The 23,659-nt window shown below is 37.0% G+C and overlaps 7 protein-coding genes and 2 pseudogenes across 8 annotated transcripts; 3 read left to right on the top strand and 6 right to left on the bottom strand.

The window, feature by feature from the left end:
• Positions 1-1,112: 1,112 nt before the first annotated feature.
• Positions 1,113-4,134, bottom strand: LOC113686364 (tektin-1-like). The gene is made up of 5 exons (XM_027203983.2): positions 3,641-4,134; positions 3,484-3,554; positions 2,986-3,129; positions 2,289-2,511; positions 1,113-1,842 (listed from the first exon to the last, which is right to left on the bottom strand). The coding sequence occupies exons 1-5, from the start codon at positions 4,052-4,054 to the stop codon at positions 1,486-1,488; spliced, it is 1,209 nt and encodes a 402-aa protein (XP_027059784.2). The 5' UTR covers positions 4,055-4,134; the 3' UTR covers positions 1,113-1,485.
• LOC113686355 (uncharacterized) lies at positions 4,108-5,510 on the top strand. The gene has a single exon (XM_027203972.2). It carries the CDS (start codon positions 4,237-4,239, stop codon positions 5,308-5,310), a length of 1,074 nt encoding a protein of 357 aa, XP_027059773.2. The 5' UTR covers positions 4,108-4,236; the 3' UTR covers positions 5,311-5,510.
• A 419-nt stretch (positions 5,511-5,929) lies between these two features.
• Positions 5,930-8,269, bottom strand: LOC113686396 (transmembrane protein 17). Its single transcript, XM_027204015.2, has 4 exons — positions 8,146-8,269; positions 7,626-7,729; positions 6,891-7,004; positions 5,930-6,375 (listed from the first exon to the last, which is right to left on the bottom strand). The coding sequence occupies exons 1-4, from the start codon at positions 8,246-8,248 to the stop codon at positions 6,094-6,096; spliced, it is 603 nt and encodes a 200-aa protein (XP_027059816.2). The 5' UTR covers positions 8,249-8,269; the 3' UTR covers positions 5,930-6,093.
• Positions 8,270-8,290: 21 nt separating this feature from the next.
• On the top strand, positions 8,291-11,839 carry LOC113686385 (NADH-ubiquinone oxidoreductase subunit 8). The gene is made up of 6 exons (XM_027204006.2): positions 8,291-8,368; positions 8,444-8,515; positions 8,615-8,710; positions 9,380-9,552; positions 10,851-10,979; positions 11,438-11,839. Exons 1-6 carry the CDS (start codon positions 8,347-8,349, stop codon positions 11,567-11,569), a joined length of 624 nt encoding a protein of 207 aa, XP_027059807.1. The 5' UTR covers positions 8,291-8,346; the 3' UTR covers positions 11,570-11,839.
• On the bottom strand, positions 9,774-10,327 carry LOC149036125 (uncharacterized; annotated as a pseudogene).
• LOC113686375 (structure-specific endonuclease subunit slx1) lies at positions 11,832-14,199 on the bottom strand. Its single transcript, XM_027203995.2, has 4 exons — positions 13,959-14,199; positions 13,332-13,383; positions 12,908-13,237; positions 11,832-12,523 (listed from the first exon to the last, which is right to left on the bottom strand). Exons 1-4 carry the CDS (start codon positions 14,141-14,143, stop codon positions 12,266-12,268), a joined length of 825 nt encoding a protein of 274 aa, XP_027059796.2. The 5' UTR covers positions 14,144-14,199; the 3' UTR covers positions 11,832-12,265.
• A 210-nt stretch (positions 14,200-14,409) lies between these two features.
• On the bottom strand, positions 14,410-15,695 carry LOC149036124 (uncharacterized; annotated as a pseudogene). The gene has a single exon (XR_016181863.1). The product of XR_016181863.1 is annotated as an uncharacterized LOC149036124 (transcript).
• Positions 15,696-18,409: 2,714 nt separating this feature from the next.
• LOC149036123 (cytochrome b-c1 complex subunit 9-like) lies at positions 18,410-20,042 on the bottom strand. The gene is made up of 2 exons (XM_089190119.1): positions 19,821-20,042; positions 18,410-18,689 (listed from the first exon to the last, which is right to left on the bottom strand). The coding sequence occupies exons 1-2, from the start codon at positions 19,959-19,961 to the stop codon at positions 18,630-18,632; spliced, it is 201 nt and encodes a 66-aa protein (XP_089046245.1). The 5' UTR covers positions 19,962-20,042; the 3' UTR covers positions 18,410-18,629.
• Positions 20,043-20,088: 46 nt separating this feature from the next.
• On the top strand, positions 20,089-23,472 carry LOC113686406 (dCTP pyrophosphatase 1). Its single transcript, XM_027204033.2, has 5 exons — positions 20,089-20,302; positions 20,459-20,537; positions 21,321-21,352; positions 21,486-21,520; positions 22,139-23,472. Exons 1-5 carry the CDS (start codon positions 20,199-20,201, stop codon positions 22,348-22,350), a joined length of 462 nt encoding a protein of 153 aa, XP_027059834.2. The 5' UTR covers positions 20,089-20,198; the 3' UTR covers positions 22,351-23,472.
• Positions 23,473-23,659: the final 187 nt, after the last annotated feature.

Here is a 23,659-nt window from a genome sequence, read left to right as displayed (position 1 = left end):
CAGTAATATAACATGAATTAATGATATTTATCGTACTTACTGTACCGAAATATTCCGGAGGTGTTCAGCAAAGTGGTAATACTATTACTACAGTAAAGGATAAAGGTTCCTGTCTCTAATCATTTAGAGTCTAACATCGAAAGCGAATGACGCGTACATTTGAAAGCCTATTTTAAATGTGCGTTGAACCGTTTATAATTAAAACTTGTCAGATGTAAAAACCATTGAAGCTTGTGAAAGCTCGTTCTGAAAGTGAGCACAACATTTTAGACAAAGTATGCGTGATCCAAGTATGCGTGACATCAAAAAAGAATTTAACGGCTCACGCGATTTCTTGTGGACACGCAAAGTTCTGTTGCTTGACAATATCGAGCATTCTTCGGGCAAAAACGTTGAAACAAGAAGCCTCAAAAGAGACAAAAGCGAAGAGGTGAAAAGACATGAATGAAAGAATGTTCAAAGCCTTATCGCAACCGTACTTTGCGTGCCTGTTGCATGCACCGTACCCACATCATCGTTACTAAACTATGGGCGCCCATACTAAACGCCACATCAGAATTCTCAGGTCCGAGCTTTTTTAGACGAATGACAAGAGCACAATCGTGACACTCTTCTCCCCGCTACGGATCACAAGGATACGGTACACAGTACCAAGATTATTGTAATTATTTGCCACGTCAACATGCTTAGATCCGAGCTTTTTCAGACGAATGGCCATTGCACGTTCATGACTCTTTTGCCGCCTGCAGGTCGCTAAGGCCATAAAGACAAGCCCCTAGATGATTGTAAGTGGCTGCCAAAAGGAACATGCTCTGGTTCAAGCCTTTTTTCAAGTGCTTAACCCTTCAAGTTGGCGATTACAGATGCTGTGGCCATAACAACCGATATATACACCTTCGCTGTGTTCTACCTTCGTCAAGCATCAACAAATGTAACCCCACAGTATCTCTCGATGAGTTTTGACTAGTCTATACTGAAATAACAGGATGCCAATAGTTTTCCCGTGAACAATTAATATAACAACAAAAGAAAATAAATTGAAGTTCACACACTATCAACATTCATTGAAGTTAGACGAACTGAGAAAAGACTAAGAACAATGCAATGGAAGGTTGTGTTTGATTGCTAAACAGCTTCTGCTGTAACATAGCATCATTGTATTTACATTAAAATTAGCATTTGAATTTAACCAGTATTTGACAACGTAAAACTAAAATCACTTGTCAGAATTACCATTTTTTGCAGCTGAAAGTTTATGTTTAATGCTCAGCAATGTCAGGGTGCCAGTGAAAAAAAAGGGAGAAAAATCCACAAAAGTAATAACAACTTAAAAAAATGGCTTTGACACTTCCATTTTTAGAAGATTCTCAAGATAATAATGATAAAAAAACTGTTAGAAAACTAACAGAAACTTTTTCTAATCTGTGATATTGATACATCTTAAAATGTTGGAGTTGAGGAAGCATATCTCTAAAAATAGGCCTTTCAATGAGGTACATGGTTGATCTGTTTGCGTAACTCCATACACTGATCTCTGTCAATAAAAAGACTGTTTGCTTTTACTTCAATATCTTCTCCCAAAGACAGTTGCTTCCTGATCAGTCCTTTGAGGGATGCTTCTGCATCAGCCAGTTTTTCCCGCAGTCGCTCAATGTTGGTAGAGATCTCAAATACTTCCTCTATCAGCCGATACTGTACACGGTCTCGGCAAAGCTCTACGTTTGGCCTAAAGGTTCTGTTCTCCAGTCGCGTCTGAGAAACCTTCATTGGAGCCTCTTTATCAGCAATAGCTCTTTTGAGCATTTCAATGTTTTGCTCCATGGCAGCTATTTCTTCCATCACCTGAGGAAATAGGAAGTTAAGTCAACTGTTTGACTCCCACTATCTACTTGTTAATTCTCCTCCCTAGCCACTACATATTTCCTTGTAAATTAGTGGTAAGAATTTTGTGTTTGATCAAGATAACTTCTAGCTGATAGGTCTGACTAGTCTCATAACCTGTTTTCTGGATAATTTAAAGATATTTGAGCTTAATGAATCAGATATAATTTCTACTGATATATTTTGCCAAAAAGCCTATAGTTATTAAAAATCATCATGATGTAATAATGATTATTTATAACAACAAATATACATCATCATCATTTTACTGTCGATTGGTAGAACTTTGCCAAGCAATAATTGTTACTTGATGTTTGATTTGATTTTATTTAGATTCTTATATCTCTTGAGACATTGAAATAATCAGTTATGAAGGAATTTAAGTTGTTAAGGTCACTATAACTCACCTGGGCTAAATGTTTTTCTAACTTTGTTTTTGCTTCCACAGTTTCTTCAATTCGCTTCTGGAATGCCAGGTTAACAGCTTGGCATTGGGCTTGAAGGTCACTTAAGGTCTGCATAAGTATACCATCTATGATGCTACGCAGATTAATGGAAGAATTTTTCTCGCATTCTGCCTTAAGAACATTCTTGTTGGAAAAATCTTCCCATTCATCAGGAGTTACAGAGCTGAAAACAAGATTACATAAGCTTCGATAAGAAAACAAGAAGCTAAGATCACCAGCCATTATGAAGGATGTGGATTTTATACCTCTACATAACAATTTGATCACATTTGTTTAGCTTATAGGGTGGATCTCTTTGTGAAAGGGACAGGGATTTAAGGCGAATGTTGAAATGAAGTTGTGAAAGACACCAATCTTTACAATACTTAACTTTTTTTCCTGTCCTGGCAAAAACTGTGAAATCAAAGCACTGTTTTTCTACTACATGTGAGTATGTGCAGAGTAAAAATTTCACTTGTTTTAATTTTGGTAAATTGTCCTTGATCCCCACAAACTCAAAAAAGTTTTCACAAGGAATTGGTCTGCAGTTTGCCATTAATTTAATTGAAAAGGTCCATTTTCATTCATTAAGATTGATAGCAAAGTTTCTCCGAGTTTAAAAGCATGAGGAAAGCTATTACAAAATCAACTCACTTACTTTTTCTCCACCTTAACAGCATCTTTGGCAAAGCGCAGCCCAGCTGAAGTATTTTCTAGAGATGCACACTTGTTGTCAATATTATTGGCTTGGAACTTGTCTTTCCTGTCTTTGTCCAAGTAGTATTTGGCTGATCTTAAAAGCCTGTAATTTCATGGAAGGTAATTATAATGACTATTTTAAAATATGTAGTACTTTTGATGGAATGATTAATGGTTGTTGACATCCGTACGTAGTTCTTAAAGTCTTTCAGTTTTGTATTTATGTAGGAAGAAAAAGATGACCATCTAAGCTAACATGTTCGGCTAATAAAAGGATATAAAATATTGGTATGTGATAGCCTCGAGATTCACAAGATTAATCATCTGCTGTTGACAGACCGCGTTCTTGCAAATTCACGATGATATTATTACTATTTTAGAGTAATTTTTTATAAGCGATTTCAACAGAAAATCTACGATCTAGATCTGTACAAAGAATTACCATTAGCGGACTTGCCTTATTTGCTCAGTTGCTTGTTCAAGAGTTCTCTGTAACAGGGCTTGCACTCCTTCAATAACCTCCACCTCCTACAAAAATCGATCGCATTAAAAAAACCATTCATCTAATAATTTGAGAAATTGGTTAAATATGAAACGCAAAATCGCTTTATTACCTTTTGAAGTTGCATTTCCACATTGTCGTGGACGAGATCAACTTTCATTCGCCTTTCGCGGTTGACCAGACATTGTTGAGCGATCATAAGAGGGAGTTCTGTATCTGCCAAAGCTTTCTCTACTCGGGCTTTGAACTGAAGTAAGGTGGAGATTTCGTCTTCTGTTTCTTCCTGCTTCTGATCTAACTCTGATTTCCAAAAACCTATATCAGTGATTCGCTGTTCAAGCTTCTTGTTGACGTCCATTTGAGTTTGTGTCGTACGAACTTCGGTTTCATGAGCGAGTCGAAAGCTTTCATCTCGGAGCCTTTCTGCTGCAGCGCGTTCCCGCTCAGCATTGAAATATTGAAGATGGTTCGAAGCGTGCCATTCTTCGGGAGTGTACTTCGGTGGAGGCTGTACTAACCTGGCCATCTTGCTTCCTTTTCTCAAAATGTCCGTCTTCAATTGAGTAAACTTGATTTGTAATTCTTGTTGCGGGAAGTCCTGGAAAACAAGCCGACGTTCCTAAGCAACAGCTGATCAGGTGGGTCATTACAAATTTGAGCCGGTTGTTGCTAAGAAGAACTGTCAGCGGTAATACATCTTAAATTAAGATGGCGGACGATTCTATCCATACGAGTGTGGTTCAGATTGGAGAAAGAAAATTACGGTTTTTGGAATGGGCAACGACAGACGACACGATTTCAAATTCACAAGAGCAAAAAGATAACATTCCTTTATTTCTTGGGGCTGATGTGCTATCTGGGTGTTCTATCGCTGTATCTAACTTACCAAGGATGCATGCGAAGTTTTCCAAGCAAGGCCTAGCTGTTAAAGTTAACTTCCCCAATTCTCTTCGATTGCATGGCATCCATGGCTCTGCTCGTGGTGTTTGGTTCTACTCAATTCAAGGCCTTTTCAGAGTTTGCTTTGAGTATTACAATCGCGAGGAACAACTAGAATGCCTAACAAAGCTCTGCGCCTCGTGGAAGTTAAGATTTACAGACAAGCCATTTAGGCAAAGAGAAATTGAACTCAGTTTTCAAGATACTCTCAAACAACAGGTGGAAATCCCTGCAGGCCCAGGTGACACAGATTCAACTGGACAGCCTTACTCGGATAAAAACGTTAACCCATCAGAAATCACATTCACTAAAATAACGGAATCTGATGGCAACATTTCTCACTCGCCTGCATCAGGTTCTTTTTATCACGGATGCATTACAACACCCAACTGGAAGCGATACATGAAAGAAATCGAGAGAATTTCGAAAGAAGCAGATCATTGCGACTTTGAAGATCTTCTTGACACCATTATTAGAATTTTAAAGGAGTATGAAGTTCAAACAACTCCTAAACAAACTGGATTATCAGGGGTACTTGTGGCAGTTAGCAAATATCTTGGTGATGAATTTAATAGACTCCAGCTTGAAATCAGTGGAAGAGTAACCGAGTTCAAGAAAAGGCATATAACTTCAATTGATAATCTTCCCCCATCATCGATTCTTGTCAAAGAACTTTTCCCTGAGTGTATGCAGGTTTTATTGTTGAGTTGGATGGGAAGCAGGGATGGTGGACAAGACATGAACAGCATTGTGCAAGTGATATTAGAACTTGTGAATATGAGCCTGGTTTCAGGTGTCGCTCATGTCTTGTATTCTAGGTTGATACAAACTGATACAGTTTAATTTCTGAGTGTTCTCTCTAATTAAATTATATGTAAAATATTTTATAGGCTTTTGACAAATCTCAGGGGGTGCAAACTTTTGGCAGTTTAGTTGCTACCCATAATTTAATAGGTTACAGTCTGAATTAGTGTCTTGTTAGTCTTTTCTTTACTGTAAAATTTGACAAAGAGTGTTTGTACAAATAAAAGAAACCTCTTGCACCTGTTGGTATTTCAAAATTACTAATACAGCTGACAAATTTGGAAAAGTGATGAAGCATTTCTGAAGGGAAAGGGGTAGCGATTACAGAAGTCAAATGTTTCTGATTAAGATATATGGGGAATTAAGGACAAAAAGAGGATAACAAGGTGATTTATACAATTTTTACAATTTGGCTTCCTGTTCTATGAGAAAGAAATATAGAATTAATGACATCATTGATGAGAGAGAATCAGTAAGAATGGTACATGCTGTGCCATTCATCCATCGACCAGACCACATGGCACTTAAGGTGAGTGATGTGTCAGCAGCTTATTGGCAACATCTAACTCATAACAAAACATTGCAATTTTACACATGCACAGTTATGGCTTTTCTCAGCAGGGAAATCCTGCCAGTTTGTATATAAGTCATGAAGGTAACTTTTCTTTCATTTTAATACTGCAACTGTAAGTTAACAGTTTGAATAAATTTAGATTAAAATCTACATTTAACATACATCAAAAATAAATAGGACATTTAATACAGATGATCCTTTCATCTGAAAGGCTAACATACTCAATAATTTAGAGTAGTTTTTGAAGTTTACTGAGGTCTAAAACCCACTTCTTCAACCCCATCAGGCATTTCTTGAAGTTCAATTAACTCGTCAAACTGCTGTACATGAAACTTTGATACCTGGTGGTCTATCATTGTTTTTATCACCCTGTAGCCCTGAACTGTCTCAAACAAAACAAAGACTGCCATAATAATGTTGACAGCTCTCTCCATTGGCATTATCAACATACTCTCATTGAGCAGTAGCATTAACGTCAATAGGAGCTGAAGCACTAGGGTTAAGATCCAGAAACCAGCAAGCTCAGGAACCTGATGAAGGAAAAAAAGAGTGATTAAGGACAGTGGTGACCTTAGAATAATTTTGTTTCAATCTTAGTAACCTTTGGTTAAATTATACAAAAAAAAAATTGTAAAATAATTGTGAAAAAATACTTTGTGGCTGACATGACCCTGCCTTCTGTCTCAGCCAAAAGACTCGTCAGATACCTCTTGGAATTTTCAAGAACTTGTTGAGCATCCCCCTAAGGTAACAATGTTGGCAGACTGGCCCTCTATTGCAGAAGGATTCCCAAAAGCATGTTCACAAGTTACAAGTTATACAATAATAATTTTTTTGTTTGTTAATTTTTTTTAAATCTCTTTTTTTCTTCTTCTTCTGGCTGCTCTTGCCCATTAATTCTTACACCTATGCCGCTTGTCAACAAATCTCAAAGCCTTAATAAAGGTACTATGCTCTTTTTTCATTCATCATCACCAATTTTTACGTGTTAAAGAAAAATCGATTCAACATATTTTGAAAAGGAAGATTAGATGTCTCAGTCTACCTTTTCCTGAAGATTTCCAGCATATCCCAGGTAAAGTCTGGCAATCTCCACCAGTGCCATCGCAACATATGTAACAATTGTTATGAACTTGTATACCGAGTCCAGCTTTTGATACTAAAAGATACAGAAAGAGAGTATCACAGCTATTTGCAGACCAAAAGGTATTTTTCATTCTTTTTTCTTTATCCACTGAGTTGATCATGTGAATAAGACTGATTCTTAAGCTCACATTTTGAGCATTAGCCATTTTTTAGAGCCAATTTGTCCTGACAAAGGGCTAATTTTTGGAAAGTTGACTTTAGAATATCTTTACTGTGGCCAGCTCACATTTTTAACTAAGTTGATAAAAGCAAATCATCTTGCAATACCTCAACTGATGTAACAATACAGTTTCTTTAGAATCTTAAACTGCTTCATTTAATTTTTAAATATTTACCAAATTCAAATGTAGTTAATCCAAACTAGTTTCCCATCATTTCAGTGACTGAGAATTTGACAATCAAGACTTGCAGTGTAGCCTTTACTTTCATTGAGTAATAGGTGATTTTTGCAAGATGATAATTGGTCAGTTTATTTAAGAAAAACACTTGCAGATCAGGTACAAATTTGAAAGTTGCATCCACCTGCTTCTTAGTTATTACATATATTGCAGAAATGTTTGCAAACATAACTAAAACAAACAAACAAACAAAAAAAATTGTTGAGTTACAATTATGTAGAGGCAAGTTATCTAACCTTTGCCACAAGCATGACAATGCATGTTATGTACCAACAAGGGGAAAAATAGACATTGAAGTACAATGACATCTGCAAGGCCAAGTTAGATACAATTTCATTTCCTAGGAAAGACAGTGAAGGTGAGATGAAATTGCCAATACATCACTTAAATTCTTTTATCTTATTATGTCAGATTAAAAAAATTTAAGAATCTCACAGCCCGTTTAAAGATGAGCCGATGGAATCTTTGCTCCTTCCCCCCCCACCTACCGCCAGGTCCTATCGTAATTCATCAAGGAAAGAAGGTGTCACTTGGGTCACAAAACTCTATGGCCTTAATAAAATTTTATAATAACGCGGGACTGAGGCCTTTCATAAGAAATAACATCTCAAGAGTTTTATCGTCAGCCATTCATTTTGAGTCCCACACGAGTTTATTTTGACGTTGCTACGTTGAAAAAGTGACAGGTCTGGGATCAAAAAGGTTTTCAATACGTGAAGAATTACTAACAATAATAGGGGAAAGAGAGTTGCTAACCTGAGCTCACCATATGGTGTCGTGGATGGTTTCGTATCGAACGTGATGAGGGAAAAACAGTCTCTGTTACTGAGGTAAATGCAGCCCTGAGAGCGTCTGCCATGTTTGTTTGTGTTTTCCAACCTTCCCAAGATGCAATGGTATGCGAAGTAGCTTCGCCTGTCCCATACGTCCCTGCGCTCTTGCAGAGGTCAAGACAAGATGGCGCATCTTTGGCGAGTTGGTAAATGAATATTGTCAATTATGTGTTCGATTGATGCTCTATACTAATTATATTTACTTTTGAAAACTCCCTAAGTACGAAAGATTACAACGCACAATTCTTTGGCGATCAGAACTATTTCGGTGTCGTCCAACAGACTTGCATATAGTAAGTACGAACTTTGAGCTTTAGGTAACTTCGAAATATCATGCTCTTTTAATTGTTATTGAAAAAACGTTTAAATGTGTTACGTTTGTGTTTTTGTAGAATACATATCAAAGGAATCTCAAGATATACCTATGGATTGGCATAGTGCCACGGAAAGGAATGCACAGTCGCTTTTCATCACAGAGTTGCTTAGAGGTGAACAAATTGAACTGTTTCAGCGTTTGATTTAAGTATAAACTTAGCACCCAACGTTCTGTTTCCGAGGCACGTTCAAAGGAGGGGCCCAATGGGTTCAGAGGGCTTAAGCTCCAAGATACTCCGTTCACACCCAATTTATTTGATGAGTACACCCCTCCCCCCCCCCCCCCACCCTCCTTCCCTTAAACTGTGGCCTCAACTCTACGCCATAGGTTAAGTTTGCCTTAGTTGATTAATGCAGTGTTGTTTGACTTTAAGTATGACATTTACCATGGGTTAGATATCAATTGTAATGAGTCAATGCACAAAACAAGGGTTTCCCCTAACCTATGTTGCATAACTTGTTGCTAGTCAGATTGTGAAACAGGGGCACCTTCTGAAAATGGTTTACCTATCACATCAACTTCTAGTCACTGGCAATTATCATTAGATAGTTTCCATTGGGTCCTGACACAGGGCAACAGTTTTTGTTAGACATGAAGCTACCCAACATGCTATTTGCAGCCTTAAATGACAACACCCCTTGAACATATGGATAAGGTTAATGGACGATCATCCGAACATGGTTACAACTAGCATATGATTTTATAACAATCATCTTTTTTTTTTCCCTTTCAAAGTGTATTACATAACAATGGGAATGTCACACAATATTTCTATTTCAAGGTCTTCAAATGACATTGAGCAAGATGTTCCAGGAGCCAGCAACAATTAACTATCCCTTTGAGAAAGGCCCATTAAGTCCTCGGTTCAGAGGGGAGCATGCCTTGAGGAGATACCCATCTGGAGAAGAGAGGTGCATTGCTTGCAAGTTGTGTGAAGCTATCTGCCCTGCACAGGTAAATTTTATATGTACATTTGTTGGGAGATGAACTTTGTTTGTTTGTCTCATGATAGAGTCACTTACAGTGTAGATTGTGACATTTCGACTGCAATACTGCTAGTCTTCATCAGGTGATGAGGTCGATTGTTTATGTGTTGCTATTTGTAGCATGTTGGTATACTGCTATTGATGCATTTTTGATCTTCATTATAATTCTGGTTGTTAGATAGTGTTCTCTCAGGTCCTCATGAATCGGCTGTTGTGTTATTTGATTGTGGGTATTGAAGCTTTAGGAATGTTGATTCCGCTATCCCTATTGATGTTGTTGGGACGAGGTCTTAAATGGATAGCCTCTTTGACCCTACATGTGTACCGGTGGGGGTCACGATCAATAAACTTAACCTTGCTCCAAATAGGAATATGCCCATTATGTTAGCAAGCTCTGAAACCACAGAGGTCTGAGTAAGAGCAAACTGTATGTCTCTGTCATATTCTTATATACTTTCTTGCATTGATCTCCCAGTTTCACCAATATACACTTTGCTGCATTTGCATGGGATCTTGTAAATGACACCATCTTGTTTTGATGGTTCCAGGGTGTCTTTAGGTCATACTAAGTGAGACCTAAGTGTTGTGTCCAACTTGAAAATGGTTCATATGCCTTGATGTTGTAGGCAGCGGCAAAGAACCTCTGATGCACCCTTTATGTAAGGGAGAACAGCAGTTGATTTAAATTCCTGTGCTGGTTCTTTGTTGGCTGTTTTTCTTTCAGAGCTGAAAAACATCCTCATCTTTCCTCTCAGTGTAACATCTAAGCTTGACAGCCAGCCCCTGTGAGAGAAATAAACCCACACCCCTACTATGAGGAGTTTGTGGGGTCTCCTCTTTGGGAGGAACAAACAAAGACTGAACTTTGAAGAGTGGTAGAAACTGAGCCTATTAGATGTGACAATTTAAGTTATCTTGTCAGCTGTATACCTACAAAAAATTGATATTAACAATGCTGATAAAAGAAGCGTGGAACATTATGAGACTTAAAAAGTAAAAAGCTTATAGATGTTCACATTGAAATCTACAATGTTTGCAACTAGAAAGGGAAGCTTGAAATAAAAACAACAACAAAACAAAGCAAAACAAAACTAAGTCTTGTCTACCAACTGAGCTATAAAACCCAGGAAGTGGTGGTCACATTTTTGTAGACAACTGCATAATGTCTTTATGACAAGATAAATTCTCGTCACAAACTTGACAATCTCTAGTGTTAGTCAGTAAGCTGCATAATGTTTCTTAAGTTTAATGTGTTGTTATCTACAGGCAATCACCATAGAGGCAGAACCTAGAGCAGATGGAAGTCGACGAACAACACGCTATGATATTGACATGACAAAATGCATCTACTGTGGCTTTTGTCAGGAAGCTTGTCCTGTAGATGCAATTGTGGAGGTATAGAGAATTGCAACACATAACGATTTTGTGATTATTGATGCATTATTGAAACTGAAAAATGGAATTAATTCTCAAATGATTACTGTTTTTCATGGCAATATATGGCCACATCTTATTTAGATATTGGTTCTCAACATTTAAAAAAAAAGGTTGTTAAGGTTCATTATTTTAAATTTAGTTTGGATGCTGTTATCCATGACAAATATATTTACTTTTACAAAATTTAAAATTTCTAAGAAAATGTGTGTGGCATATTTTGCTGTCTGAGGTTCTGAAACTTTGTTCCAATAGACACCATATACAGTATATTTCTATGGGTGCTGAATTTTTATCACTGATATGCTCCTCTCCCTCAAAACTGATAAATGGTGTAGTCTAAGTGTTCATGTTTTACATGAAAATTACTTTTTTTTACCATAACTTTGTTTTCTATTAATATTTTTCTTTGTTTTAAGGGTCCAAACTTTGAATTTGCTACTGAAACTCATCAGGAGCTGCTTTACAACAAAGAAAAACTTCTTAACAATGGTGACAGATGGGAGGCTGAAATAGCTGGGAATCTTCAAGCAGATTTTCTTTACAGATGAAGGGATTCTGTCATTTAAACCTTTGATTTCTAACTTTGTAAAAAAAAAAGTCCTGTTCTTTACCTTGCACAAAATAAGACCCTTTTGAAGACTGGAGGTGCTTTTTGAAGATTGGTCTACTGGGTTTACTGGGTCTACTGAGATTGTTTTTTACTTCAACTGCATTATCTTCATCAAAGACTGTTTAATGGGCACATATAGTCAGCACAGCCATTAAGTAATAAATATACCCATGATTGTGTGAGATAAATAAATATCTGGGTTTGTTAATGTGCTTGTTGCATTGTCTATTTCTTGCATGAGTCTGTCTGTTTATAAAAGAGGCAGATTTGCCAAAAAGTAAATAATAATATTAAATTGAAAAATTGCCACTAAGAACATGTCAACACATCATGTAACTTCATCTGAGAACATAATTTTTGAGCTTGGCCATTGGAAGCTTTAATTACAATATTCTCAGAAAAGGAAATCTTTTCATTTCATTTTTTCTTCATCATGCAAAGCACAAAGTTAGATATGAGCTTTCTGTGTACAAATATCACAGCACCAGCCAAATAGTGGGCCACATTAAATTCTTTGTGATTTCAAGGTTTTTGTATCACAAAACAACAATTGTTACTACATCAGAATTTGCTACTAAGTGCTAATTAGGACAGGACATCTGATGTTATAGTGATTTTGAACAGTTAATGTTTATCAAATATCATCTTGACTTTGAAGTGCCTCTGCCCAGTGAGGACTATTTGCATTTGAATCTGAAGTTTGTTCCATGCCATTGCGATGTTTGAGTAAATCTCGCCATAAAAATGTGTGATAACAAGTTGGACAATCTCCCTCTACTGGGATTAGATGTGAGCTGTCCTCACTTTCCATCAGGAATCTTGTGGCCAAACAAATGAGATGAGCTTTCATTTGACAACTCTCTGAAATACATGAAAGACAGTCATCTGCATCCTGAAATAAAAAACTTTTTGTTAGCTTCGTCTAGTTATAATAGCAGATATCTGGGTTACACCCTGGTTCAGATGCTCTCAAATTAATAAAGAATGGATGATTAACATTGGAATGGACATTTCTTTCAGTTTCCAGTTTGTGGTATTTCATCTAAGAAGGGCTACCATCCAGAACAAGCACTTTTGGTGATGGCTTAACTATCTTGCAAGCGAAAGTCCTCTAATACAACTGCTTTAACATGCATTGTCAATTATATTCAATTACCAAATTCAGTGATTATGGATTTGGTATAACAAGGCTATCAAAAATTTTCATAGCAAATGACACAGAGTTAGAATATATGCTAGTAAAGCAGTAATTTCCATGCAGTACATACATGCATACCTTGATCTCTTCAGAGCAAACCACACAAGTATAGTGGGAAATATTGATATCTTCTAATTCCTCTCTACCTCGCCTCTTGCTTTTCTCAGGTTTTCTTTTACTTAGAGGTCCATATGCTATAGGCATATGAGTGGGTGGTTGTTTCTCAAACTCCATTTTGTACTCTTGCTTCAACCATCTTATTGTGAGAGGAAGTCGATTCCAAGGACCAACATTAAGCATCTCAGAGAGGACTCTAAAGCGGAATTCAACATCTTTTTCTTTAGTCTTTTTGTTAGAGATGTGGCGAAGACGTCTAGACTTTCCTGGATTTTGCCAAGCCCACTCAAACTGTTTAGTCACAAAGAAATAAATATTATGATAAATCATTAAAATCAATACCATGATAATGAAAGGGACATGTGGAAGAGATGGAATCACTCACCTGTAAGGCAATAATATCGCTGGGAAACCCATGTATAATCAAAATCATCTCCCTGTTGACAAGATAAGATTGTCTGTATCAAAATTCAACAAAACAGTTCACACAAGTGACAGATTCAAGATCAGATGTTGGACCAGACAGATCCACCCCTCTTGCAGGAAGTCTTCGAAGACAAGGGGTGACAAAAAGAGAATTTCACCCACATCAGGAAATTATCACAAACATTGGGTATGAAGAGAAAGGAAAATAATATTTTCAACTGGGTAATAGTTTGATTTAACACAAAAGTCTCACACTAAAGTTAAAACAAACGGACAGAGGAGAGTACAGAGAATTGATATTTGGACCTTCGAAGCAAAAAGGTTTAAAGTTTCCTTGCCACCAACAACTCAGATATCAAAATCGTCGTCATCAACGGGAACATCTATATCTACATTTATTAAGTTTGTAAAATATGTACAGACATCACACCAACTGGTTCTGCACACCGATCTAGATTCTGCCGGTAAATTACATCAATCATTAGGTTAGTCAATACAGGATGCCATAGTATAGTAAAATTTACAAGTCAATGTGCCTGAAGAAGAAGAGAAAATTAATTATTCTCGGGGTACGCTTTTCACTCACCATGGGCCTCGGCCGCTTGTTTTGTAAGCACCTCCTTTCTGCACCCCTCCATTATGCTGTTTGATCCTGCGATTAGGATCAACAGTAAATCCGATATAAGTGCGTCCCTTATAGCGAGGATTTAGACAGTATAGAAGATAAACACCAAAGAAGCCTGCCTCTGTGTTGTTCACACATTCCTCCATTTATTTTCAAACTTTCGCACCATGGAAGTCACTGACCGAGGAAGAATTGGGGACGAGTCCCCATCATCATTGCCAGTCCCTTCCTCGTTTCTCGTTCTTTTTCAGACGTGGTTGTTCATTCCTTCATAGTTAGTAGAGGAGACTAATCTCCTCTACTAACTATGATTCCTTATCACTCAACTTAATTTTTGCACGGATCTTTCGATAATGAGAGATTCACTTTTTAAATGGTATTCTCTCTTGTAAAATTTAAAAAACGATCTCTGGCTAAAACTTTTAAAAATACGAGCTTTCGGCTGTTTGCGCTACAGCCTTCAACGGGTAAAATGATAAAAAGGTAAGAAATACTAGGTGTGAAGTACAAAGTAGGAAATTAAAAATGCTAATAACTAAGAATGTTTGTTAAAAATACTAGGTGTGAAGTACAAAGTAGGAAATTAAAAATGCTAATAACTAAGAATGTTTGTTAAAAAGAATGTTGTATTGTCCGGGCAAAGGACAGGAATTGTTGTCCGCATTGGGAGTTAACTTAGAATGCCACGCTTCTAGTGTTTTTCTTGTTCTAAAACTGCCTTTGTCAATAATAGATGCATTATCAAAGTCTATTGCGTGATTATTGGCCCAGACGTGATTGGAAATTCTTGAGCCTTTTGCCGCGGTTTTCACATTTCTGAGGTGTTCTTTCTTTCTTGTGTTGAAGGCCCTGCCAGTCTCACCAATATAACACCATGAACAGTCACCACAAGGAATTTTATAAACAACATTTGTTTGAGATTCCAATAATGGTCGAAATTTTGGGGCCGGGAACTGTTGTTGGAGGGTGATAAGTGGTTTGTTCACCACTGTGATGTCGTGTTTTTTGAGGACACGAGTCAGAGGTTCTGTTACGCCTTTAATGTATGGAAGAGAGGCGAACGACTTGCGTGATTCGGACGCCTCGACCATCTTGAAAAATGTGCCAACAAGTTCCTCCGGGGACAACACTGTTGAGCGTCGGGTTTTTTTGGTCTGGATGTTTTTAATGAAAATCGATGGATAACCATTAGACTCAAGTGCTGAATAAACTCGATTTAGTTCTCGTTCTTTTCCTTCGGAGGAGTTGGGTAGCTTTAGGGCTCTGTGTAGAAGGGTTGCTGCTGTGCTGGCCTTGTGTTTATTATCATGGTGAGAATTGTAGTCTAGATATCTGTCCGTGTGCGTAGGTTTTCTGTAAACATCTACAGCGATGGTGCCATTTCTACGGGTGACCAAAGTGTCGAGAAAGGAGATCTTATTGTCACTTTCAATTTCGATGGTGAAAGAGATGTTGGCGTCAATTGAATTTAATGTGTCATGGAAAGCTCACACATTGTCTTTTTTGATAATGCAGAAGCTATCATCAACATAACGTTTCCAGATTTTAGGAGGGACGGATGAACTGTTAATCGCACTTTCCTCGATCTCTTCCATACAGAGATTGGCCACTACAGGGCTGACTGGACTGCCCATAGCGCATCCGTGTACTTGTTTATAGACTCTGTCATTGAACATAAAATAGTTGTTGGACAGAGTAAATTGGAGGAGTGATATTATGTCATTGATGTCCAAATTTGTTCTGGATGGAAGAGAGGCATCCTGTTCCAGTTTGATCTTGATTTAATCACATGCTTTGTCAACAGGGATCGCGGTGAACAGTGATACAACATCGAAGGAAACCAAGACTTCGTTCTCGTCGATCTTGATGTCAGATATTTCTTTGGAAAACTGTAAGGAATTGGCAACAGAGTATCCGTTACGATTTTGAATTGGAGATAGAATATCCGTTAGAAACTTGGACGTGTTGTAGAGGGCTGAGCCAATACAGGTGACAATGGGTCTCAGTGGGTTCCCTTCTTTGTGGTGTTTAACTGAGCCGCGGATCGCTGGTGGTGTGCCGTCGGTTGAGTGAAGTTTACGATAGGTTGGGTCATCAATCTTTTTTTGTCTCTTTAAGGAGAGTAACATGGCATTCAATTCGCGTTCAATCCGGCGGAAAGGTGATGTGGAAACTAGCTCATAGGTGGATCTGTCATTGAGCAAAGTCTCCATTTTGTTGTCGTAGTCTGATCTGTCCATGACTACAAAGCAGTTTCCTTTATCGGCTTTCATTATGACTCTAGATTGATCCTTCTTAAGATCGTTTAAAGCTTTTCTTTCTTCCTTAGAAATATTCTTATGCGCCGGCAGTCTTGCTCTATGTAGGATGGCAGCAGAACTAGTTCTAACAGCATCTTTAGAAATATCAGGAAGGTGACGAATAGCCGCTTCGATTTCAGACACAATGTTCTTGTGTGGAATGCTTGTGGGCGTCGGAGCGAATTTTGGACCTTTCTCTAGGAGAGATCGTTCTTCTGGTAAGAGTGGTTTGGTGGAAAGGTTCACAACCCAGTTGTTCTTGTCGAAATCAGACTTTTGATAACCAGTGGATTTCATAGTAGCAAGTTTCTTGGCGTGTCTGGTGTTGGTGTTGTTGTTGAAAGATGTGGCTCTGTTCTTTAGGAATAGTAGCAAGGTCGCATAGGTGTCCTCCTTGATTAGGGAGCACAGTTCACGCTTGGTGTTTTCGATGGCAGTCCTTGATGTTTTGATGTGCTCATGGCAGATGGTTATTCTTGCTAGTAGGCAGTGCTTGCTAGCGCGATTCATTATTTGTTGAAAAACAGGATGGCTGCCTGGTGGTTTGAATCGCAGAGATTTAGGTACAAGTTGGTTATCCAATGCTTTGTGAGTGATGTGAAAACCGCGGCAAAAGGCTCAAGAATTTCCAATCACGTCTGGGCCAATAATCACGCAATAGACTTTGATAATGCATCTATTATTGACAAAGGCAGTTTTAGAACAAGAAAAACACTAGAAGCGTGGCATTCTAAGTTAACTCCCAATGCGGACAACAATTCCTGTCCTTTGCCCGGACAATACAACATTCTTTTTAACAAACATTCTTAGTTATTAGCATTTTTAATTTCCTACTTTGTACTTCACACCTAGTATTTTTAACAAACATTCTTAGTTATTAGCATTTTTAATTTCCTACTTTGTACTTCACACCTAGTATTTCTTACCTTTTTATCATTTTACCCGTTGAAGGCTGTAGCGCAAACAGCCGAAAGCTCGTATTTTTAAAAGTTTTAGCCAGAGATCGTTTTTTAAATTTTACAAGATGTTTTATCCTGGCTGCGGCCCCTCTATCTTTTCAGGTATTCTCTCTGTTTGGTTTTTTTTTCCTCTCTCTTTTTTTCATTAAATTTAACTGACGTTTCTCGTAGCCTTCAAATACAAGTACACCATATACACCTTCATAGCACCCCTCTACAAGAAGCTCTCCATGTAGTGCTTTGAGATTGCAATAAGGCCCTATTCCCTCTACCTCTTAACCAATACTCTAGCATTGTTATTCATTTGGTTCAAGAATTAGTATAGTTAAAAATATACTGGTACTTGTTAGCCTTTCATAGTTTTCAATTGAAAAACACAGCTCTGTAAAAGGATGTGTGGTATTGAATAAAGCTAAACACAGCCAGAAATAAAGTAATTACCACTTGGTTCTCATCCATGAAGTTTCAATCAGCCCTTCCCACCCCTCTCACCACAGGAAGGACTGGAAGTTAATAAGTGTTTCCAATTTCCACTTCTCTCACACGGAGATGGGACAACCATAAATTCTCCTTGAAACACCAGACCACAACAGAAACACCATTGGATGCCAATTTCTTCCAAAGTTTTCCAATAGAATTAGCACAAAAACTTGTAAATATAACTAAAATAATCAAATATTTTATCAACAATCTTCCTTATCACAGGAAGTGATAAGGAATTCACACCAATTGCCAAGCTTATCATTCTTGCATCAATGTGAGCATGGATTACTTTCATAGACAAAAACTGTTGGCAGTATCTGTCTCTTAATTGATGAGATGAGATTAGCGTGGAAGACTGTGACTTCCTTTTCCATACTTATCACTTGCACTCATGTTGACAACACTCATCAAGCCACATGACAATGGGAATCCCTTTGTCTCAAATAAACAAATTGTCATAAACAAAACTGCCTTGCTGTTACAACCTAAATAAAATAGAGCCTGTATTGTAAAATGCATTGCAAGAAACTCAAACCAGACTTTTTTCAATCTCTTTAAAGTTTTACTTGATTGAAAAACAATTTTTCATTACTAAAATTAAACATTCAATGTGGAAAAAGAAGTTTTCATTTGCCCCTTAACTGAAAAGCAATTCTCATCAAAATGATACTACATGACAAAACAATCGTATTTATTTCTTTTATAGAAAGGTTGCAGTGGACATTTACAACTGTTGACATCAGTTTTCACAGCATGCAATTCACCAAAGACTAGCCATCATGAAGAAAATGAAGCACATGAAGTTTGCAGGACAAAATTCCCAATTGTTCACATGAAAGCCACATGAAATAAGGCATTCTTAGTCTATTACATAATTCACAATTCCTCTGTCATTCATCATCATCTTCAGCATTTTTGACATATCGGTGCTTGACGTGATTCCACAATTTCTGGTGATAAAAGAAAGCAAAAGATATGGGTGTTTTTTTGCACAAATAAATACAAATCAATGATGCATTCACAAGATTTTTGTTTACCTAGAATCAGAGCTAGAAAGAAAATGTGAAAGGTACCTTTCTATTCAGACAGGAATGTTATAAGATTTTGTAAGAGGCAAATTACTATGCTGCTTCTAGGGTGATTTACCTAATTATTTCCTATGGTTTATAGTCACTTTTTTATCTGATATTTCTACAAAAGAAGGCAGTTAGTTTGGCATTAAGTATAGACTCCTTCCCTAATAGTTTCTGTGAGATAATAATCTTGGTCTGTGTATCTTTCTTACTTATTGCAACTGTTATATTTGTGGAATGACTATTTCTGTGGAACCATTAAATCCCTTTTCAGAACAATCTGACATGAAGTGACTAAACTGACTGCATTCTACATGAAGAAGTACATGCTATATAGACACCATAAAGTACCTGAATTTCTTGTCCTTATAATACCTAGAACGCCTTTTTATCCCTTAAATCAAGTTATCATAAACTAAGAATTCTGTATGGCATGTAGTATTGCTTCCAGTACACTCAAATGCTTCTGAGTAATGTAGTCAACTATCTGAGTATACTGCATGCAGGGCTAAACTGCAGAATGCTGCCCACTTTGGTCCACCTCACTTACATGTGTTGGGAGGCTTTGAAGATCAAGACATAACGCAATAGACGCTATTCTTATTCAATGACATGTAAATGAGTGGCTGAGTATTCTACTGTTGCTCCGCATGCAGTTACCCACTGCAACTAATGGTTTGGTTTCAATGATTTCTGGAAAACTGGTGATCAAATTCTGAGTAGTAACGATACACTAAAACCTAACTAAGTTATTTCACATACAACTTAAAATTTCGTCAAATAGTACATTTAATATTTCCTTCTGATATTAATTTATCAAGTATCGTTTGATCTTGTGTAATTTCATATCAAATATCCTAACTCGCATAGTTAATAACTAAATGCATTTCTCATTACGATCACATTACAAGCAGTAAAGTACAAGCTTTATTTCTCTACTTCACAAATTTGCGTTCAGTACGTAAACAGACTGACTATCTGTTAAAACTAAATATTGAGTCAGCTCACCCCTCGGTTCATAGTTTCCCATAAGTTATCCATTCCAACATCAAAGATTCTCTCAAATGCAAATGCTCCAACAAAAATGGTTACAGCAAAGGTTGAAGTTCGCCGAAATAAAGCATTGTAAACTGTTCTACCAATACTCATCGTCACTCTTGAATCCTGAACCGTCAAAAGTTTGAACCGGCTTTTCACATACGAAGATGGCGGCTGTTGTACTTTAATTTTGCAAAGGATGATGGTCAGGTTGACGTTTGGAGTGTGAAAAGACCTATGGGATATTACGTCATTTTGGCGCCAATATTCACCATCTTTACCATCGTTCGAATTTCGGCGTGAAGCGTTCAGTGATTTCGCTGCTAATTATTAGAGTTCAACGATCGAATGTCGACTATGCTGTGTGATAGCTCACAAGTGGACGCTGAGGACATGGATGTTCAAGAAGCAAGTGCTTTTAGGTTCAGCGAAGAGCCTTCTTTGGAGAAAATGTAAGCTAACTCTGCCACTTTATGTTACGTATGTTATGCCTTCGCTTTCTACTAATGATAACCTTCTCCCCTTCGATTTTTTTCACATGAATGCAGGCTGATACGAATATATCTATTATTTCAGATTTCAATTTTAGTTTCCCTCTTTACTTTCAGTCGACAGATGCAGTCGCAGTTTGCTAAAGAAAGAGACTGGGACCAATTTCACCAGCCCAGAAACCTTGTGCTTGCAATGGTATGAGAACTTGCTAATTAACCCTTTAACACCCAGATCAAATTTGTAATTCTCCTTACTTTCAACAATACAGTTCTTATTTTCAGTTCAGAGAATTTAGTATTTGATCAACTAATTATCCTCAAATTGATATATTTCTTTATACTCACTACTTGTCTGCTTGATATTGTATTGATACTGTAAGGAGAAATTCTGTCTTGGTCACTCATGGGAGTTAAAGGGTTATTACTGATTAACCTGTCTTGGGAGTTGAACTAATTGACTTACACTCAACTTAATACACTTTTTTTGTGCTTTAGTTTCTGAGAAAACCAGATCTTTTCTTTCTCTTGCAAACTGAGGATTATCAAGGTCACTGTTGTGTAAAAATTCAGCTACTTAATATGTAAAGGGAGGATTTACCAAATTTGAATTATTTCTTTTGTACATGCTCTCCATGACATTGTTTGGTTCTTGTATTCAAAACAGTGTGGAAAGGATGACCCAATCAAATTTAAGTTAATAGGTGCTACCCAAAGGTAGGCTCCCCACTTCAATATTAGATTATTGCCTATCTCTATGCAGCTGATATATTCTAAGTTCACCACCCAGGTTGTCTTCCCCTTCCCATGTGTTCTCTAAGTGCAACTCTTTCCTAAATTGGAGAAATATACATTTCTATTGTTTTAACTTATCATGAAGTCTAGTTACAGATCTTCTATAGTTATATAATTATTAAGCTGTTCAAAATGTTCATGCAAAGCCCCTATTTTGTTCAAGTTTTTATCCCTGCTTTTGTTGTAGGTTGGGGAAGTTGGAGAAGTAGCAGAATTATTGTAAGTGAAATATTACTGATTCAAAGTTTGTTGTCCTGTTGTACCACAAACATTAAGATAGGTTCAATTGAACAAGTACCTACTGGTAGGCTTAATCATTTGTCATTTCTTCTATCCTTTTTCATATTTATAGCCAATGGAAAGGTGAAGTAAAGGAAGGACTCCCAGGTGAGTGTAAGAAGTGTCCTAACTTTCTTTCCACGAACATCTCCACACTAAAATAACTGAAAGAAACAAAGCAATATTCCTTTCTCTTGTATTAAGTTATAATAGCCAAGTCCTTGTTGGAGAGAGAGGTGTGGGAGGAGTAAAAGCACAACACAACAACCTAGCAAGGTCTTGACCTTGGCCCTCTCATACTGGAATCAAGTATAACAACTGTTAGATAGGCTAACACATCTCTTTATAAGGAATATGGCCTATTTGTTGGTTCACTTAAATACAAGATGGAGAGGTCAGAACAAGAGCACAGGGCGACTCATTATGTTGAGTTGAAAACACTCAACTCTTGTAGCACCTCTGAGAGTAGAAGTGAACAATGACCCCAGCAAATGATCATAGAAACATAATGGAAAGTGGGGAATGACCTGTAAATGGACTAGCATCAGAATAATCCAAAGCCATGACTTGAAAAATTTAAAGATTTCAAATTTATTGTATGAGTAGTTCTTGTTTTAAAATCAGGTAGTAATCAAAACTTAGAGAAAGCAAAAACTCACAACTGTTCATCCTAACGGGTGGATTTTGATCAACATCTCAGTAAATTGTTTGTGATTGCTTTTCCAGATTGGTCTCTGAAAGATAAGCATCATCTCGCCCAAGAACTCAGTGATGTACTTATTTACCTGGTCAGACTTGCAGAAAAATGCCATGTTGATCTTCCCAAGGAGGTGGTGGCTAAAATAGCATTGAATTCCAAGAAATATCCTGCAGATCTGGTGAAGGGATCAAGCAAAAAGTATACAGAATACAAGGAAATGAATTCATCTAATAACTGAAAGATTGTTTCCCTGCTCAGGATAATTTTTTTTTCATAAATTGAGAGTGTGGGTCACTCTGCACAGGAGACAGTGCTAAAATTATACTTGCTTAAAATTCTTTCAATCTATAATTTTTAGACACAGCTTTTACAATGAAGTTGAATTAACTTGTTTCAATGGTTTTTGTTGCAACAATCAGAGAGTTCAGCTGGTTGAACTCTGATCTACTAATAGGGAAAGTTTGATCACAAGTAAAGCTGTCTCCTTGAAAGAGTTCTTCACTTTGAAAGTAAGTTATGTATTCAAGAAACTATTAACAACTGGAATACTACTAGTACATTCATCAGTTGGAATACCAAAATGTTTACACGACTTTTGTGACAATGATATTGTACCACTCATAAAGGCATAGAGAAGTCTAATTGATAAAATTGTAGGAGATCTGCAAGTTGAAACTCATTCTACTCATGGATATGATTGATATAAATTTGTAAATATAATTTTATAAATAGCCTATTTATTCTTTTTGCTTGGGCTAGACCAGGTCATTCATGTTTGAAGTTAATGTTTTATTTCTTTATAGATAGCAAAATCATGTTGATTTATCTTAGCCAGCTTTTTACAACACAGAGTTTAGGAAATATTTACTGTTGATGAACACTGATATCACTGTTGTTTTGTTTGCATCAGGGGATGTTTTTAAATTATCTGGTTTTTTTTTTAATTTTGCATTTGATGTTCTATTTCACCTTGTGTAATTTTTTTGTTAACTTTTACTAGCTTTTGCAAATGCCTTGTTACTGATTCTTACAATTTAATGCAATTGCTAATTTTCAGTCATGTAGTTAACAGAAAAGTTTAATTTAAAATTACATTTCAGTGAAAATGAACTTTGCATTCCTTCTTTTCCCAATTCTTGTTTTAATTCAGTTCCAAACCTTTGCTTAGTATAAATAGTGGTGAAGTGGTAATGAGGGAATGAAATGTACATTAATTTATCATCAGCAAATTTTTAATGCTACATTTTAACTATTGTTTGAATGCTCAAGCTGGATTTTTTTGGAGGGTTTCAAATGATGTCGAGGCAGCCATATTGATGTATGAAAATAAAATGGGGAACATTTTGATGTACAAAGTCAATCCTTTGGCTTGTGTACTCTTTCCTTGCGAAAACACTTTCCTTTGCTACAAGCTGCCTACCATGAGAGCAAAAACATTTTAATGCCCCCAAAACACAGTGTTGCATGCCAGAAAGAGGATGGATTCCTGCTTTCAGTACTGATGATGAAGGGTTGTTGGAAAGGGCAACACCTCTGCCTTGCCTCAC

The sequence above is a fragment of the Pocillopora damicornis genome, chromosome 12 (genome assembly GCF_964200805.1).
Source record: "Pocillopora damicornis chromosome 12, jaPocDami1.2, whole genome shotgun sequence".
Lineage (NCBI taxonomy): Eukaryota > Metazoa > Cnidaria > Anthozoa > Scleractinia > Pocilloporidae > Pocillopora > Pocillopora damicornis.
The sequence above is the reverse complement of the archived record's forward strand: the minus strand, read 5'-3'. Positions and strand labels throughout refer to the sequence as shown.

Excerpts from the sequence above, each read along its gene's own strand:
- LOC113686355 (XM_027203972.2), top strand. The coding sequence starts at position 4,237 with ATGGCGGACGATTCTATCCATACGAGTGTGGTTCAGATTGGAGAAAGA.
- LOC113686396 (XM_027204015.2), bottom strand. The coding sequence starts at position 8,248 with ATGGCAGACGCTCTCAGGGCTGCATTTACCTCAGTAACAGAGACTGTT. Across the intron at positions 7,730-8,145 it reads ACACCATATGGTGAGCTCAG|GAAATGAAATTGTATCTAAC; the intron begins GTTAGCAACTCT and ends TGTCTTTCCTAG. Across the intron at positions 6,376-6,890 it reads CTGGAAATCTTCAGGAAAAG|GTTCCTGAGCTTGCTGGTTT; the intron begins GTAGACTGAGAC and ends TTCCTTCATCAG.
- LOC149036123 (XM_089190119.1), bottom strand. The coding sequence starts at position 19,961 with ATGAGTATTGGTAGAACAGTTTACAATGCTTTATTTCGGCGAACTTCA. Across the intron at positions 18,690-19,820 it reads GGGAAACTATGAACCGAGGG|AAATTGTGGAATCACGTCAA; the intron begins GTGAGCTGACTC and ends TTTTATCACCAG.
- LOC113686375 (XM_027203995.2), bottom strand. The coding sequence starts at position 14,143 with ATGGAGGAATGTGTGAACAACACAGAGGCAGGCTTCTTTGGTGTTTAT. Across the intron at positions 13,384-13,958 it reads ACAAGCGGCCGAGGCCCATG|GGAGATGATTTTGATTATAC; the intron begins GTGAGTGAAAAG and ends TCTTGTCAACAG. Across the intron at positions 12,524-12,907 it reads TTTGCTCTGAAGAGATCAAG|GATGCAGATGACTGTCTTTC; the intron begins GTATGCATGTAT and ends TTTTTATTTCAG.
- LOC113686364 (XM_027203983.2), bottom strand. The coding sequence starts at position 4,054 with ATGGCCAGGTTAGTACAGCCTCCACCGAAGTACACTCCCGAAGAATGG. Across the intron at positions 3,555-3,640 it reads TGGAAATGCAACTTCAAAAG|GAGGTGGAGGTTATTGAAGG; the intron begins GTAATAAAGCGA and ends CGATTTTTGTAG. Across the intron at positions 2,512-2,985 it reads GCTGTTAAGGTGGAGAAAAA|CTCTGTAACTCCTGATGAAT; the intron begins GTAAGTGAGTTG and ends TCTTGTTTTCAG.
- LOC113686406 (XM_027204033.2), top strand. The coding sequence starts at position 20,199 with ATGTCGACTATGCTGTGTGATAGCTCACAAGTGGACGCTGAGGACATG. Across the intron at positions 20,303-20,458 it reads GAGCCTTCTTTGGAGAAAAT|TCGACAGATGCAGTCGCAGT; the intron begins GTAAGCTAACTC and ends CTTTACTTTCAG. Across the intron at positions 20,538-21,320 it reads GAAACCTTGTGCTTGCAATG|GTTGGGGAAGTTGGAGAAGT; the intron begins GTATGAGAACTT and ends CTTTTGTTGTAG.
- LOC113686385 (XM_027204006.2), top strand. The coding sequence starts at position 8,347 with ATGGCGCATCTTTGGCGAGTTG. Across the intron at positions 8,369-8,443 it reads GGCGCATCTTTGGCGAGTTG|TACGAAAGATTACAACGCAC; the intron begins GTAAATGAATAT and ends AAACTCCCTAAG. Across the intron at positions 10,980-11,437 it reads CTGTAGATGCAATTGTGGAG|GGTCCAAACTTTGAATTTGC; the intron begins GTATAGAGAATT and ends CTTTGTTTTAAG.